Below are 16,746 nucleotides of genomic sequence, written 5' to 3' on the forward strand. Positions count from 1 at the left end.
AAAATATCATATAAAATGCTCGGTTTCACTTTTAAAACGGTCGCTTTGTGTTGTCCTAAAGTCATTCTTCCACTTTTCCGAGGCTTAGTTCGTTCTGGGCTGGAGTATGTGTAAGGTTTTGGACACCATACCTACAGAAGGACATAGAATTGGTTGACGAGGTGCAGAGAAGAGCTACATGTGTCCTTGTTAGCACATGGGGCTTGAGCTATGAAGAGAGACTTCAATTTTCAAATATGTTTGCATTGAAAGAACGCAAGTGTATAGGAGATATAATCAGTGTTCAAAATTTTCAACGGGATGGATAGGATTGACCATGAATCAATAATACGCCCTCAATCTACTGCTGTGACAAAAGAACACCAGTATTAATTGGTAAGGGACAATTTGAGGTCATGGTGTCACAGAATTTTTCTCTTATAGGATTGTTAATAAATGTAGTAGCTTACCCCCAAGGGGTAGTAAATTCTAACATAATTGACATGTTTAAAAAAGAAATATGATGAACATGTTGTGGGGTAAATCGAGAAGCTATCCATGCTTAGAATAAAACAAACAAATATTTTTTTTATGTGGGCATTGTATTGTATTTTATCATGTATATATAGTCTTTAGTTTTTATAATTGCATTTTTAATTGGGTTGCTGTATTTTAGAAACATGTGACATCCATATTTATTATGGGCATCTTTTTCTTAGCCACCTCGTGGGGCATTTTGCCTGTTGTGGCCTTATATTTGTATAAAAAGGGTTACTTTAGTTTCATATTTTTAAGAGAAACTTTTTTACGTGCATTGTGTAGTAGTTTCTATTTAGTATAAACTTCGATCTGTGTAAAGTGTAAGAATGGTCTTTTAATTTACTCTAACAACATTATCAAAGACAGATAAAACAGGAATGATATATAGTATTTAATCTCAAGTATTAGGATCTCTAACTTTTTCAAGAATATAAGATTGAAGATTAGAAACAAAGATTTATACAGATTACTTATTTATAAGTATTTACAATGCAACATGAGGCATGTCAAGGTTTTTTTTTAAACTCTTTTCATTACTCAAAGTATGAGTAATTTAGGGGATAAGTAATATTTATTCTCATTAAATTAACCTTTTGGGTCGACTAGTGTTTGAAAAGTGACAGGTGTGACAAAAATGATGAAATGATTATCACTGAAATTGTCAAATTACTGGAAAACAGTTGAAAAAGCCCATTCAAATAATATAGACTTCAGTACACAGTCATGCAATGACATGATTTTCTCTTCTTTTTTCGAAGAAGAAATCCTGCCTTAAAACGCTGGATTTCTGGGTGGACCGTATTATAGATAGTTTACTGTAGTCAGGAAAAAAATTGTTGTCGATTGATTGGCACCAGGTAAAAATTTGCTCGTACACCATCAGAAATTTCGACATTTATATTTTTTTAATTTGTTATTATAGAGGGAATTTTAATAGATTTTGAACTCTCAAAAAAATTTGCTTTTACACATGGATCAATAACTTAACACTTGCTTTTATTTAGGCTACTCTGGTCAGAAACACCACCGATGAAAACGAAATGCAAATATTGTATGAATATTTGGCTGAAGCATCGGTTGTATTTGCTAGAGTTTTTCCTGTGATGTAAGTATGATTGAATATCATTCTGAATTGTTATTGTCGTATTGATAAGATGTTATTTATATGAATATTTTTTCTGTTCACACATTAAAAAAAAATGCTCTTCAAAAAATTTCTCTTGTGCAAACTCGTGCAATAATTTAGAGAACTATTTGATAACCAATTATTTAAAAAAAATACACTAGCTTGAATACATTCAAAATTTAACAAGCAGAATGTGCTCAGTTTAATCTTATTTCATTCAAAGCAAATACTAAAAATATTTTTGTATTTTAAGCAATTTCTACATACTTCACTATATTAAAATTACCAAATTTGTTGAAAATACATCAGATTATTTTAAACTGGCATAAGTCATTTATTTATATAGAATTAGATCATACCCCTTAAATATCCCAATTCCAATTAATGACTTGAGTAATTTCATTACATCAAGAATTTTTTCCCCCTTATTTGATTAGGAATTTTTTTTCTCATATTGCAGACATAGTCTTTTGGACTCGAAGATAACTAGTGTGCTGTCATTGTGTCACGATCAAGTTATCTTATCTGCAGTCCAGAGCATCATTCAAAACATGATTGCTTGTGAAGACAGTAGCCAACAGCAACTCCATTATCTCCAAAGTATGTATATGTGTATGCACGCTATTTGTATTACCAAATTCATATCTACCAAGTTAATCTAATTTATAATCACTAGCAATTCATGCACCAGAATTTATAAACTTCAAATCTTATGCAGGCATAATTCTTCTCCAACGAAATTTATCACAATGGGCAGGATCATATGCTATATCTGAATCCAATCAGTCAATCATCACTTTATTTTCCTGCTTATAATCTGTTATCTGTTAGAAAAAAAGTCAGAATTTTTCTTAGTGTGGATTTTATAAAGCTGTGTATTATACCTCTGAGCCAGTTTTTTTCCCTCAGAGGTTGCAATAAAAATAAATGTTTTATAAGTTAATTTGTAAAATATATACTATTTTTTAAAGATTTGCAGATAACATGTAGATGTTAATAGCAAAATAGACATTTTTGTCTGCAAGAATATGATAATCTTTTTTGTTCCTTAAGATTTCATTATCAACGAATGAAATTTTCACATGCAGATTGCATAATATTTTTTTTCAAAATAGCAAAATTTCTATCTGCTTATTTATACGAAAGAAATTATAGTGCTCAGTTTTAATCAAAGCTGCATTAAGAGTAAGCGTAAACAGTCCTATCGTTAAACTGGTAGCCAAACGGCATCAGCGCCCTCTCTGTTTAGATGGGTGCCTGCTGGCCTGTGATTGGCTGCTAGCATCGGGTAGGAAAGTCATTTCCCATAATGCATTTCCCCATCACGGCGCCATTTTGTTTACTTACTCACGTGAAGACTCTCGGTTAGGTTGGTTAGCTATTGCTCGTGGTTATTTTGGCAAATTGTTCATCTTTAAAATTATAAAAACGGGCCTTCTGAGGGCAAACTAAAATTATATTTATTGAATAAGTCCGCGTGCATCTGATGGGTGTAAAATGACACGAAGACGGGTGTTCACAAGTATAGATTTAGCTGTTGAAGTGTCGATAACATTGTTATTGTTACTGAGTGATTTATACTTTTAAGCACAAGTACGTCTCCTATAAAGAAGTAAAAAATGTCCGCTTTAGTGGGAATTAAGATTTTTAGGTTCCGTAGCAATAGACTGAAAAATAAATCAAAGTTGAAATCGGAATAACGCGATCAAGGGAAGGGGGGAAGAGAAGCGTGGGAGCCACGTGATCAATCGGCAAGTTTGACCCATCAAACTTCAGATGGCGCTGCCATCAATTCCGCGGCCTTTCTTTAACATTGAGTGGGTACGCTTAACTTACAAGCGGCTTTGGTTTTAATTGATTGTTGAAATTTTTTTTGCTGAAAAATTTTTGCAGTGATAAATTGTGAAAATACGAAAATAATGTTTCACAGTTATACTCAAAAGGTATTGTACTTAAGTGTTCACAGTTCCACATAAAAAAACAGAATTTAAAGTGGTTCTTGTGTAGACGATAGTGATGAATCGTACAGGAGCAGCTGGGACTCGTGTAACACATACATTACATTTGATTTCTTGAAAAACCAAAGATGCATCTATAGTAGAACCTCATTATAACTGAGTAACAGGATTATTATTAGAGTTATTATTACTAAAGTTTGTCCATTTTAATAGTGTAGTTTGTAATAAATAATTCTTATAGGGGTGTAATGCAATAGGGTGTACATCAATTAAAGTACAGTAGTTATCTATAAAAAGTGTTTACTTCATATCAAATAAACAACAGCCTTCAACTTGAATTGAAAAGGATGTGTATACTGCATCAGTCTTCATTTTTCTAGCTGGCGAGCAGTACGAGTCATGCAATGCATCCATGTTTATGCAAAATAACACAATGCTCAATGTTTAATCTCTTGCTTGGAAATATAGTGTAAACTTGTCAGATATAAATAAGCACCCTTTACTATTATTATAATTTTTTTTTTACTGGCCATTATAAACTGAAGAACCAAAAAAACTGGTACAGGCATGCATATGCAAATAAAGAGATATGGAACCAATCAGAGTATGGAGCTGCGGTCGGCAACGCCTATATAACACAACAAGTGTCTGGCATAGTTGTTAGATCTGTTACTGCTGCTACAATGGCAGGTTATCAAGATTTAAGTGAGTTTGAACGTGGTGTTATAGTCGGCGCACGAGAGATGGGACATAGCATCTCCGAGGTAGCGATGAAATTTAGATTTTCATGTACGACCATTTAACGAGTGTACCATGAATATCGGGAATCCGGTAAAAAATTAAATCTATGACATCGCTGCGGCCGGAAAAAGATCATGCAAGAACGGGACCAACGACGACTAACGAGAATCATTAAACGTGACAGACGTGCAACCCTTCCTTCAAATTGCTGCAGATTTCAATGCTGGGCCATCAACAAGTGTCAGCGTGCGAACCATTCAACGAAACATCATTGATATGGGCTTTCGGAGCCCACTCGTGTACCCTTGATGACTGCACGACACAAAGCTTTATGCCTCGCCTGGACCCGACAACACGACATTGGACTGTTGAGGACTGGAAACACGTTGCCTGGTCTGACGAGTCTCGGCTCCAATTGCTTCGAGCTGATGGACGTGTACGGGTATGGAGACAACCTCATGAATCCATGGACCTTACATGTCAACAGGGGACTGTTCAAGCTGGTGGAGGCTCTGTGATGGTATGGGGGCGTGTGCAGTTGGCATGATATGGAACCCCTGATATGTTTAGATACGACTCTGACAGGTGACAGGTACGTAAGCATCCTGTCTGATCACCTGCACCCAATCATGTCCATAGTGCATTCTGACGGACTTGGACAATTTCAGCAGGACAATGCGACACCCCTACACGTCCAGAATTGCTACAAAGTGGTTCCAGGAACACTCTTCTGACTTTAGACACTTCCGCTGGCCACCAAATTCCCCAGACATGAACATTATTGAACATATCTGGGATGCCTTGCAACATGCTGTTCATAAAAGATCTCCACCCCCCTCTTACTCCTACGGATTTATGGGCAGCCCTGCAGGATTAATGGTGTCAATTACCTCCAGCACTACTTCAGACATTAGACGAGTCCATGCCACGTTGTGTTGCGGCACTTCTGCGGGCTCGCGGAGGCCCTACACGATATTAGGCATGTGTATCAGTTTTTTTGGCTCTTCAGTGTAGTTCCTGGACAGATAATAGGGATCTCTTGGAAATACACACATGAGGATCGTGTTATTTAAATGAAAAATAATATAATGAGGTTCTGTATTGTATTTTCATTGATTTTTCTAAATATTTGAATTGTTATAGCAACCAAATTATACATACGTATATTTTCTTGTACTTATCTTACCTCCACCCTCTTTCTTTTTTTTTTCTTGAAGCTTTCGGCTTTGGTGGATTGTGGAGGTTTGCTGGACCATTTTCCAAAGTATGTGCTCATTCATATGTATATTTTTCAATGTCATTATGAACTTTGTTATTGTTTAATACTCGATTCTAAATACCCGGATTGCAATCCAGTAAACTGATGTTGCAACAAAACAATATATTGCTCATTAATATTCATAGTATTCTTGTAAAAAAAAAAAATTTCAAATAAACTTGTATATGCACTGCATTAGGGTTAGCACTGCCTATTCAGAATTTATATTGAAAAAAAATGCATGGCAGCTCTTATTCTGAGAAGTACAGTATTTTTCCTGTACATATATTCATTTCACCCTCTCCCATTCCGCCAGATGTTTCTTCTGTTTGTTTTTTCCCCATCAAAATAGATTTATTTGTATGGATTTTTAAACTTTTTGCTTCAGCTACTTTCCTTAGCATTCCAAATCCTGTATTTGCCACCTCCAAACATTCATACCAGTGGTGCCCAATCTTTTGGAGAATATGAGCCAGTTTGTTGGTTTCAAAATGAATCGGGGGGGGGGGCAGTTGAGTTTTATGGAAATGTGTTGTGGGTCACTCAAGTGATCTGGAAATGTGCTGCATGCCAAGTAAATGATCTTCAAATTTGCCACAAGTCACAATCGATTCAAATGTTTCATGGTTTTCAAATTCTTGCAAATTTTTATAGAGCGATATAGAGAATTTTATTCCAAAAAACCATGTTGATCTATCTGCATGGCAGCTATCTATGTTGGAATTTCATACAGTTTTTACCGCAAGTCTGTTGGCATCCACAGTGAAAAGGTGCAATGTGGGTTTACCACGGCTCAACTAAAACAATTCTTATATGAATAATGGTTTGTTTCACTTTCTACAAATTTAAGTTGAAGGTTGCAGGCCATATCAGATGACTCAGAGGACCACAAGTTGAGCATATATGATTCAAACTTTGCCCCTGCATCCTCATGCTTTATTTCTATCAACCTAGTGTTTAAAAGGCTTATGTCTGCATTTCGAAAATTCTGAAGTTTCACATTTCTTCTCCTGAGAGACTTTACCTCACAGTTTGGGAACTCCTGCTATAAAATACAGTTTAACTTGGGTAATTTAAAGTGCAAAGTCACTGAAAAAAAATTTTGAATTATCCAATCAATCTATCCTGTTATTGATTATCATCATTCACATAGAATAGTAATTATCAATTATTACAATTTTATTAGTTAAACTTTCCCAAATTTTAATAATTTATTATAATAATAATTGATCTCTTAACTGCAACATTATTCCACTGTGCTGGAATCAGCATCACTGCAGACTTTCTTGACCATTTACAAAGCCTAATTTACGGAAACAGTTCATGATCATCTGTTATGAGACTATTTCCCAAAATTTGCGTATCATTCTTATGCTATCAAAGAAATATACTTTCATTAATGCATTACAATCTGAACTTTCCGATACTTTCCATTCTTTTAATGATAGCAAAAGATTCAGATTTTGAATGTTACACTTTGGTCTATAGGTTGAAAAGCATAATTTGTATCAAGTGGTACACAGTGATGATGCACTCCAGCTAAACAATGTTAAAATTAGCATTAAATTATCAAAAAAAAAGTAAAAGAAAAACAGAATTTTTTATCTTTTATTAGTCTTTAAAAATTTGTTGTTCAACAACTTGATCGAGAAAACTAAAGTCTGGCTTCTTGTATTTTTCCAAACTAAATTTGCTTATACAAAAATCATGAGTTGTTCCCTCTGACTTCAAATTATCCAAAAAATTTCAATTAAACAAGAAATTTCGACATTATTAGATAGAAAACTCAAGTGGAATTTTAATTAACCGAGTTCTACTATAGTTTCAGTTGAATACAGGTATCTCTTACCTTTACTATTAATTCTTAGCAATTGTTCATGCAGCGGGGTTTTTCTACAGTAAAGCGAGTTATGCTTGATTTAAGCTAGCTCAGAACATTAAATTTTTTTTCCCCGCTGCTAGGAAATTTGCAGAATTTTGTAAGTGTTAGGTTGTCTTTCGATGCAAAATCATAAAATATAAATAAATATTCAATGCCATGAAATTACTTTCAAATCAAAAGATAAAATTTTCAAATAAAGTTTCATATATTTAAAAAAACAAAAATGTTCATGCATAATTTTTCTTTTATTATCAATGGCATTGGAGTAAAATTGTCTCAAAATGTTTTGCAATCTTTTATAACAGTTATGTTTGTTTGATTGATAGTTATACCATTGTTACAACATCATTTAAAGTATTGCTCTTTTATTCCCCTTATTTGCAGTCTCAGACCAATATAGACAATGCAGAGCTGTTTGTTAATTGTCTTGAAGCAATGGTAGAAACTTGCTTGCCCGTCGAAGAAGGTGAACTCCACGATCTCTGCCAGTATCCAAGCACACTCAGTGTTTCCTCGACTATGAACCTTTCTTCATCTATGTCTAGTCTGACACTTGGATCTCCCACTGACAAAGAGCCCACCACAGATTACTGTTCTCTGGCATCTGACAATGTTTCTCGCATCAGACACGGTTCGAGTAGCCAGCTTGCTAGGCAGCGAAGCTTTAAATGCAAAAATTCCAAAAATGGTAAAAACTAAGAAAACAAAAAAACCCACCATGATGTTGTGATTTATTATTATTATTAATGTTGTTGTTGTTGTTAGGTATCAGTGTGTTGTCATTGTTGAAATGGCTTGTAATTGAATTTGAGCTATCGTCGGTCAAGCTGACAGTGAATATGCATTCCATAGTCCAATTGGAAAGGAAGTTGGGTGATAATCAAGCAACCAGGAAGGGTTATGTTTTCATGCCACTTGCTAGTGGTAAAGCTATACAAATGATTGATCAGTAAAATTGTTGGCTTATTTCCATCTTGTTCAGAGCTTTCTCGCGTATTTATGATTACCTAATAATGTTGTGTTTTTTTTCCCTTCCTTATTATCTTCATCATTTATCAGCGATATTGTTTTTGAAGAAAATCTTTTGGTCTATGTACATGAATTCCGTCATTTTGCATAAAATGATTTGTATTGCAGTTTGCATTTGCATTGCAGTTCCATCCAATTATTGAATTTTGATTTGATTCATTGATTGGATTTGTGTACACATTAAATTTTACATTTCTAAAAAATTACATTTGTTAAAAAAGTAAAACAAAATTTTCCTCAAACTGTATTTTAATTCATAACTAGAAACACAGTTATGCATTGCATTTGCATTCTTTTAGTTACACTACTTTTTTTCTGCGTGTGTTATCCCATTAGATGTTACTATCATCAATGATCTATTTGCTAGTGTAATGTGTATAATCAATAATAGCTCAGATTTTCACTTGTTTTTTCCCCCCATCTTGTCAGTTTCATGAGTAAATTGTGTATTGTCCCCCCCCCCCCCACAAAAAAAAAAAAAAAAAAAAAAACATTCATGATCTTTGTACAAAAAATGAATTCCCAGATGTTTGATATCATTCCTTTGTCAAAAAAATAAAGTAGTGTCGTTGATTGCCCTGTTGTCATCAGAATTTCACTCCATGGCAAATTTGCTCAATGCCAAGTGCTTCTTGCTTTTACATATTGAACATGATTCATTCTCATTTTTTGTGTGCATTATGGATTTCATGTTCATAGTTTTCTCAGATTATCTGATAGTGCTGTTTGGGATTAGAGACCATGGGTTTATGCTTTGTATATTGTGTCATAATTCCTTCCCTCGTTCTTTCCATTGTTATATTTTTACGAAGCAGTTGAGCTGTTTTAATTGAGGTTTACCACATAAAAATGTGTATTTCTGTGTGTGTGTGTGTTGTTTTTGTACAATTTTTGTTACACTTGCATGTTGCTGAGCATTGCATTTGACTATGTAAAATATTATTTAATATGTTTCTTTTATCACTTCTCTGTTTAAGAAAGTGTAATGCTTAGATGTGTGTGAATGGTTTCTCCATGTTTTTTGCTTAAGCATGCTCTATAATCTGGAAGAGTCTTTCTCTGTATAATGAAGCCAGTGTGTTTATTGTGAGAATAAATCTTAATCTGGAAACTCAAGTGACCTAGAAATATTGGCATAAGAGACACTAAATATTGTACCCTACTGCTGTAGTATGGTTTTTCCCCCTCCAATTACTATATTGAGTTGCAGCTCTTCGCCTATCCCTATGTTATGGTGTATATTTCGAGACTATTTTGTATATTAGTTGTTTTTTTCCAACCATCAGAAAGTACAAATGTGTATGGTTTTCTTATGTTGAGATGGAATAATGTTTAATTGTAATTAAGAAAAATTATGGATTGTGTAGCATTCACTCTAGTGCATGCAATTTTAGATGCACAACAGTTAGAAAATTCCTGCTGTATAAAATATTTATAAATGTAGTGAAACTTTTCCCATAACGGGCACCTGTTGGCAGTCACCTCATGTTAATGGACACTTTTCAATAAACCTCAACAGGCTTCAATGTATTTTATTACCCATTAATAGACACTCTTACTCTTCTTTAACGGAATAAAATTTTCTGTCTGCCCGTTATTGAGAGGTTCCACTGTTGTAATATCCCAACCTTTTTTTAGTAAAAATTTTTTTTAAAAAACTGCATGCTGAGACATGTTAGACACACTCATTAATATCCTGTTTCTATCAATTCCTGGAAAATTTTTGGCAACACTTCTAGGAGCTGCAACACTGCTAAACTTATCCCTGTGAAGATATGGTTTTATTTTTCCTTTTGATTTGTATGTTTATGTCATATGTCATGTTTGATTCTAGTATGAATCACTTATTCAGTTAAGGCTCGGTGTAGCAGTGAATCGAAGCCATTAATGAAAATAAACACAACAGTACCTGATATATGTTCAGATATGTGCGAATGGAGAAGCAGTGAAGAAATTGTGATATATATGTATGTGTGTTGTGTATGTATATGAGCGTTTTTAATCTCGTAAACAAATGGGAGAATGTAACTTCTACTTTTTTGATTGTTCTTCCTTTCAAATGGCTTTGTTCTGATGTGTTGCTATGCAATTACGCAATAATCATAAACTATGCAAGTATTTTATTCTAGAACTAGCCACTTGTTTCTTTGTATTGATGAATTTTCTTTAATTGATGAATCAGTAAATCATTGATTTACCAACCACATTGATGCAATCCAAATCCAAGAGATTGTCATTACATATAGATGCAGATATAAGCAGACACATTCAAGGGAATTCAGGTGGTAGAAGGTGGTGTTAGTGTTTCAACCTATACACATACTAACTCGCAAATACAAATTTTGTCCAGATTCATTTCGGTATGCTGGTTTGTTCTTGTAAATAAATGCTGGTACAGCCAATCTTGCTTGATGTGTCTTAATCTAAGACATTTTTCTGTTTACAAAGTCTTATTTTCAGAGTTCACAAACTTTCAAAACTTTTCTTGTTTAACCCGGTAGTGCATTAAAATTGGAATTCTGGGGGTGTGTGCTATCTGTAACCTCAATGTTGTTTTAGTAATGCTTTTAATACAGAGGAAAACTGTATTTTTATTTTTCCCTGTACTTTTTTTTTATGTATAATTACTGTATTATATGGATGAAATACAGGAAAATTATTTTTTCAATTTAAGAAAAATCTACATAAACTTATCCGTAATTCTTGTTGCTTGAGCTTCTTTTGTTACTCTCTCTAAATTAAGAGGTGTTTTAGGCCCGAAATGTACAAAAAAAGTTGCATTTTCTGGATGTTATGCCAAAACAAATATTTGGAAAGAGAAAAAAGTGATTAGTCTCCGGAAATCAAACCCGGGTCACCTTGCATACCAAGCAAGTTTGTCTTCTCTGGTGTATTGGTTACTTGCCCGGTATGCGAGGGGACCCAAATTCACAGGTTCAATTTCCGGAGGAGACAAGACTGTTTGAAAGAATGAATTTCATGTGTGTAGGTTTAAAGAATGAGTCTACTCAATTATGGGGGAGGGGGTTCTGGTTAATCCCATGCTTGCACTGCCGGGTTCAGAAGTTTTCCTGCTATATGTTATGCTATTTTTTTCATTGTAAGGTCCCAACAATGACGTCTCAAGCAAGATCCACTGTATAGGCAATCAATATGTGTTCAATTTTCCACCCTTAAATTTCTCTATTTTTTAAATTGCACAATAATCAGTAAGGAAATGTAAGCAGATAGCAAATAGACCATCACAATACGTACGTAAAACAAAAATTCATGCATCTGCTGTTTCCACTTCAAACTATGGGAGACAGATGGCAGCAGAATACATAAAATGCATAACTCCAATATAAATATGCTAAGGCCACACAGATACACTCAAAATACATGTTCCAGCATGTTCCAATTCGTTAAAAATTCTCCAGAGGAATGTTCACAAGGTGCATGTAGGTTTAAGTGGTAGTAGTAAGGAAGTGTGCTGACTTTGTGGGAAAACCCAGTATTCAAATATATTCACTTAATATAGGAGTTGATACAGTTTATTTTTTTAGTTATTTACTTAAAACAAAATATTTGAAACTTTATCTGGTTTTCTCGGTAGTTATCACAAATCCAGGCATTTTTTTTTGGGCTGTAAGGCTGCAGTGCATCAATGTGCATCTACACAAGCACTTTGACTTTTGTTCGCCATGTTTTTGCTTTCCTTCCTTTTTTATCTTCTCTTGTCCCCCCCCCCCACATTACATAACCTGGCGCAACGTTTCTTTGTTGAATCGATTGTTGGCATTGTCCTCCCAAGTTAGATGTTTGTCTAGTGTGCATTGCTTGGCTCACGATGAGATATTCTGTGATATAACCGTATACAATTATGGGAAATCTCAGCAAACCACTCAAGTACAATGCAAAGTATGCACAAGTAGACGCACCTTCTTTAGCATTCCTGCTGAATGTTTTGAATGTTCTAGTGTCAAGCATCTCCAGGAGTGGTGCCCAGTCAAGGGCAAAGACCATATTATGATGTTTTGTAATAAAGCAGGTAAATTAATTCTAAGCAGGGCTAATTTTAAAGAAGGGCTGTCATGAATACCATACACAATGGAAAAATCATTCTTCATCCCTGGACAGTTTTTTTTAGGTGCCATTCCACCTGGATAATACATATCTAGTTTACATGTTTACTCTCGGAAATTGTAACCCAGATCTCATTATCATGAGTTCCCAGGACCATGTCCTTTAATTAGAGCTGAGTCCACACCGGTAGCTCTGCTCAGCGGAAGACCAGTTTTTGAGATGGAGCTGCATACAGGGTAGTTGTGGGTGGGTGAACAGCTCACAAAATTCTGTATCCTTGCTCTTGGTGGAGCGTGATCCACTGGGAGTCACTACATCAAAGAACTTGGCTCATTAGTGCACATTCTATTCGGATGATGGTTTTTTTTTCTGACATTCATTGCTGTTTGATGCAATGGTCGGAAGGACAGATGGACAGATTTTTTTGTCTGTTTGAATGTGCGTTATGAGATAAGCTACCTGACTGCTCAAACCTTGCTCTATTCAAAGTTGTTCTGCTTTTTCCTGCTCTGTTTTAAGCCACTATCAGTTTTTGTGCTCTGCAGTGTCACTTAGTGCCACAGGTGTAGACCCGCTTAAGACTCCAAGTCTAGTTGCAGTCCCATCTACAAAAATTAATTCCTCATAAAATAAAACTTGCATTTCAGGAATCTGGACTAGTCCCTAAGACCTGCATCTCTGGTTGTTGTCTTTGGTCAGAGCACAGACTTCCAATCGGAATAAAGAATGGTTTCGTCTTGGTATTAGAATATCTTGCTTCTTGTCATATAATATATTCCACTCAATAACATGATTTGTTCAAAGCACTCATACATTTTGAAAACAGAAATGCCAAATGGATCAAGAACCCGAAATTTTAACCAATGTTTCCGAAATAATTCTGTTATAACTAATTTAGAATCTTTTCGTTAATCATTCATTCATGATTTAATCATTCCTTTATTTCAATTCATTATACATTAATAAAGTTTTTTTCTTTCCAGCAAAAGCACACTTTATCGGGGGGGTTCGCTGAGATTAAAAATACTAGTAGAATTAAACGCATGCAGAGGAATATGTAGTTTCCCATGAATTTATAAATAGTTTAAAAATTCATAAAGGTAGTTAAAAATAAAAATTGAAGCAATTGGTTTGTTTGAATGCGGTTTGCAAAAAAAAGGTATTCTCACAAAGGGGGATTTTTTCAGTTTAGAAAAAAATAGTTCAAATTTTCTTTTATAGAGGGTGCTGCATGAAAGCAAATTTCTGACTTATGAGCATGAACCTTTTTTCAATCTCTTCTGTTTCTGAATTGTTCATAAAGCTTCAGCCAGCAAGTTGTGTGGCTGAGGTAAAACAACTTCACCAACACAAGCAAAGTTTACCTACTAATGTCAACATCACAATTGAAACCTCGTGTAAGCACTAGTGACAGGAAAATTCAGAAATGCGTGCTGTTAATCATACACCCCCTGCATTTTATAGGACTTTGCAAATATTTGAGTATTTCCAGTCATTTACTTTCGTGCCGTGCCCTCCATTAACAAAAATTTTATCTGATTGTTTTTTTTCCTGTACCAAAAAAAAAATTCCTTCAGAACAACTCTTTTGCAACCCGCATTCAAATATACAGATTCCTTCAATTTATATGGATTTTTTAACTGTTTATGAATTTATGGCACACCCTGTATTAATGCATCTAATGAATCCTTTAGTCTTTGTAAAAAAAGAGCCAAAGCTTTGTGTTTTTCTGAATATGGGTGATAGTAGTAGGGATGGGGATTGGCTACTATTTCGTGAAAATTTTTGTACATCTAGTTGCTGTTGGATTTTTTTGTAAATATATTGCACATATATATATATATATATATGAGAAATTTATCAAATTCGTACGTACAGTATCATTTTACCTGTGATTAAAATGCTATTATGAATAATGTTTTGTTAAACATTTTACTATTAACGGCCGTATCCACCGAAAGAGGTTGACTGCAGTTACAGGAATAGAGATAAACACAAATTGGTGAAAATCCCAAACTTTATTAATCAGTGTCAATCTCTAATCCTTTAACCTATGATTGTAGTTAAACTCTGTGAATACAGCAGTAAGTCTCGTTTTTTATTGTAGGTTATGATGTAAAGTTTTGTGTGTATGAGGGGTGTTACACTCTCTTAAGATACACTGAAGTGCCAAAAGTCATGGGATACCTCTTAATATTGCTGCACTTTGCCGGGTAAAAAGAGGTTCCCGCACAATATTAAGATGTATCCCGTGACTTTTGGCACTTGAGCACTGAAGTCATGGGATACCTCTTAATATTGTGTGGGACCTCATTTTACTTGGCGAAGTGCAGCAATATATATTAAGAGGTATCCCATGACTTTAGCCACTTTAGTGTAATGTTTATAAGGGGTCACTCGAAACTAAAACCCCTTTATTGTCCATTGTTAATAAAAACAGACAAAAATCCCCTCCCTTTTTGAATGTATACATAAATCTATACAAAAAAATGTTATACTTCCGATATTTTGTGTATGAAATTCTATGGGTATGTCCAGGAAGAAAAAAACCAATTAAAAGATAACACTTATGGATAAAATACTAGTTAATATATATATAATTATATCTACATATGTATATTGTTGTGTACTGTATATTCTAGTGTTTTCTGCGTGTTTTAATACTTTGCAAATTAATATGATTATCATTGTTAGCGCCTGTTACTTGCGGAACAAAACGTTTGTGGGGTTTGACTGACGATTCTACTGCTGTTGTGAAATCTCAGTGTTGAGTTTGTCTTCGATTCAATATGTTTTTCTTTTTTTCAACTTGCTTTCATGTGCACATACTCACACAATGTTGTATTCATGTGATTAGTATGTGTCTCTCATTATTTTTTTAATTTATCTTTCATTTTTATCTGTAATTAGGAATCCATTGTGTAAATAGTTTTTAATTAAATTGTTTTAATTATGGTGATTTGTATCAATTATTTTACCCGTTTTCCTTTTTCACTATTAGATACAGTAAAACCTCTCGTATCCAGATCAACAAAGAAAATTTTTACATGTGTGTATTCAGATAGCTGAAAGAGTGTATGCAAGGCCAGTGGTCAAAGAAATACAGTCGAATCCTGTTTTAATGAATACCGTTATAGCAAAAATCTTGTGTTAGCAAACATTTTTCTAATCCCCTCAGATGAGTTTACATAGGAACAATGCTAAAAACCCGGAATTCCTTTATGATGAAATTTCGTTAGAACAAAGTGATTTCTCCGGTCTCTTGGAGTTCGTTATAATGAGATTCGACTGTAGTGCAGATAATTTATCTTTGTTACATACAAATACAAGGCCACAACAGGCAAAATTCCCAGTGAGGTGGCTGAGAAAAGATGCCCATAAAAGCCCTAGTCCTTAAGTCCTTAACATAAAAATGTTAACTTTTTATACAGACACCCGGTGGTCTCGCAAGAATCTGATTACAAAGTTGTTGCTCTGTCTCTTCTGGTGCCAAAAAAAATCATGTTTCTAACTGTACTATTGGAAGAGATTTGAGTTCAAAAAATTGGAGGAAAGTTGGAGAGAAAAAAACAGTGTTAAAAAAAATGTGCATGGGTTGCTGTATTTTTGATGTAGGTTAGAAAAAATGTACTTGAAATTCATATTTTTTATAGGCATCTTTTTTCAGCCATCTCGTTGGGCATTTTGTGTGTTGTGGCCTTTGTATCATATACATAACAAATATGGGTGTCATATATTTCTAAAATATAGCAACCTCCAATTAAAAATGCAATTATAAAAACGATAAAATATAATGGAATGCCCATAAGAAGAAATATTTATGGTTGTCTTTTATATATATAAAATGAATATATATATAGATATAATGAATATATATATATTTTTTCTAAGTATGAATAGCTTCTCAATTTACCCCAACATGTTTATCGTGTTTCTTTTTAAACATGTCAATTGTGTTTAAATTTACTACCCCAAGTAGGTAAGCTGTTCCATTTATTAACAATAGTAGGGAAAAATTCCCTGCCACACCACTACCTAGAATTTTCCCTTTACCGTTACTGGTATACCTTGTCAAAGCAGTCGATTGACAGCGTATCAATAATTCATGGTCCATCCCAGTGAACACTTCTATATCATATCCGCGACACCTACATTCTTCCAATGTAAA

The 16,746-nt window shown here is 34.2% G+C and overlaps 1 protein-coding gene across 1 annotated transcript in view; it reads left to right on the top strand.

Annotated features, from left to right (window-relative positions):
- Window positions 1–15,537, top strand: part of Nf1 (neurofibromin 1) — an 89,555-nt gene extending 74,018 nt beyond the window's left edge. The window contains exons 54-57 of the mRNA XM_089251236.1: window positions 1,524–1,624; window positions 2,106–2,245; window positions 5,562–5,608; window positions 7,869–15,537. Of these exons, the coding sequence (XP_089107362.1) occupies window positions 1,524–1,624; window positions 2,106–2,245; window positions 5,562–5,608; window positions 7,869–8,183 (603 nt within the window). The 3' untranslated portion in view covers window positions 8,184–15,537. The remainder of the gene's footprint in view (window positions 1–1,523; window positions 1,625–2,105; window positions 2,246–5,561; window positions 5,609–7,868) is intronic.
- The last annotated feature ends 1,209 nt before the right edge of the window (window positions 15,538–16,746 follow it).

The sequence above is a fragment of the Pholcus phalangioides genome, unplaced genomic scaffold, assembly GCF_987345545.1.
Source record: "Pholcus phalangioides strain wild (caught in Gottingen) unplaced genomic scaffold, Ppha-v1.0 ptg000024l_1, whole genome shotgun sequence".
Classification (NCBI taxonomy): Eukaryota; Metazoa; Arthropoda; class Arachnida; order Araneae; family Pholcidae; genus Pholcus; species Pholcus phalangioides.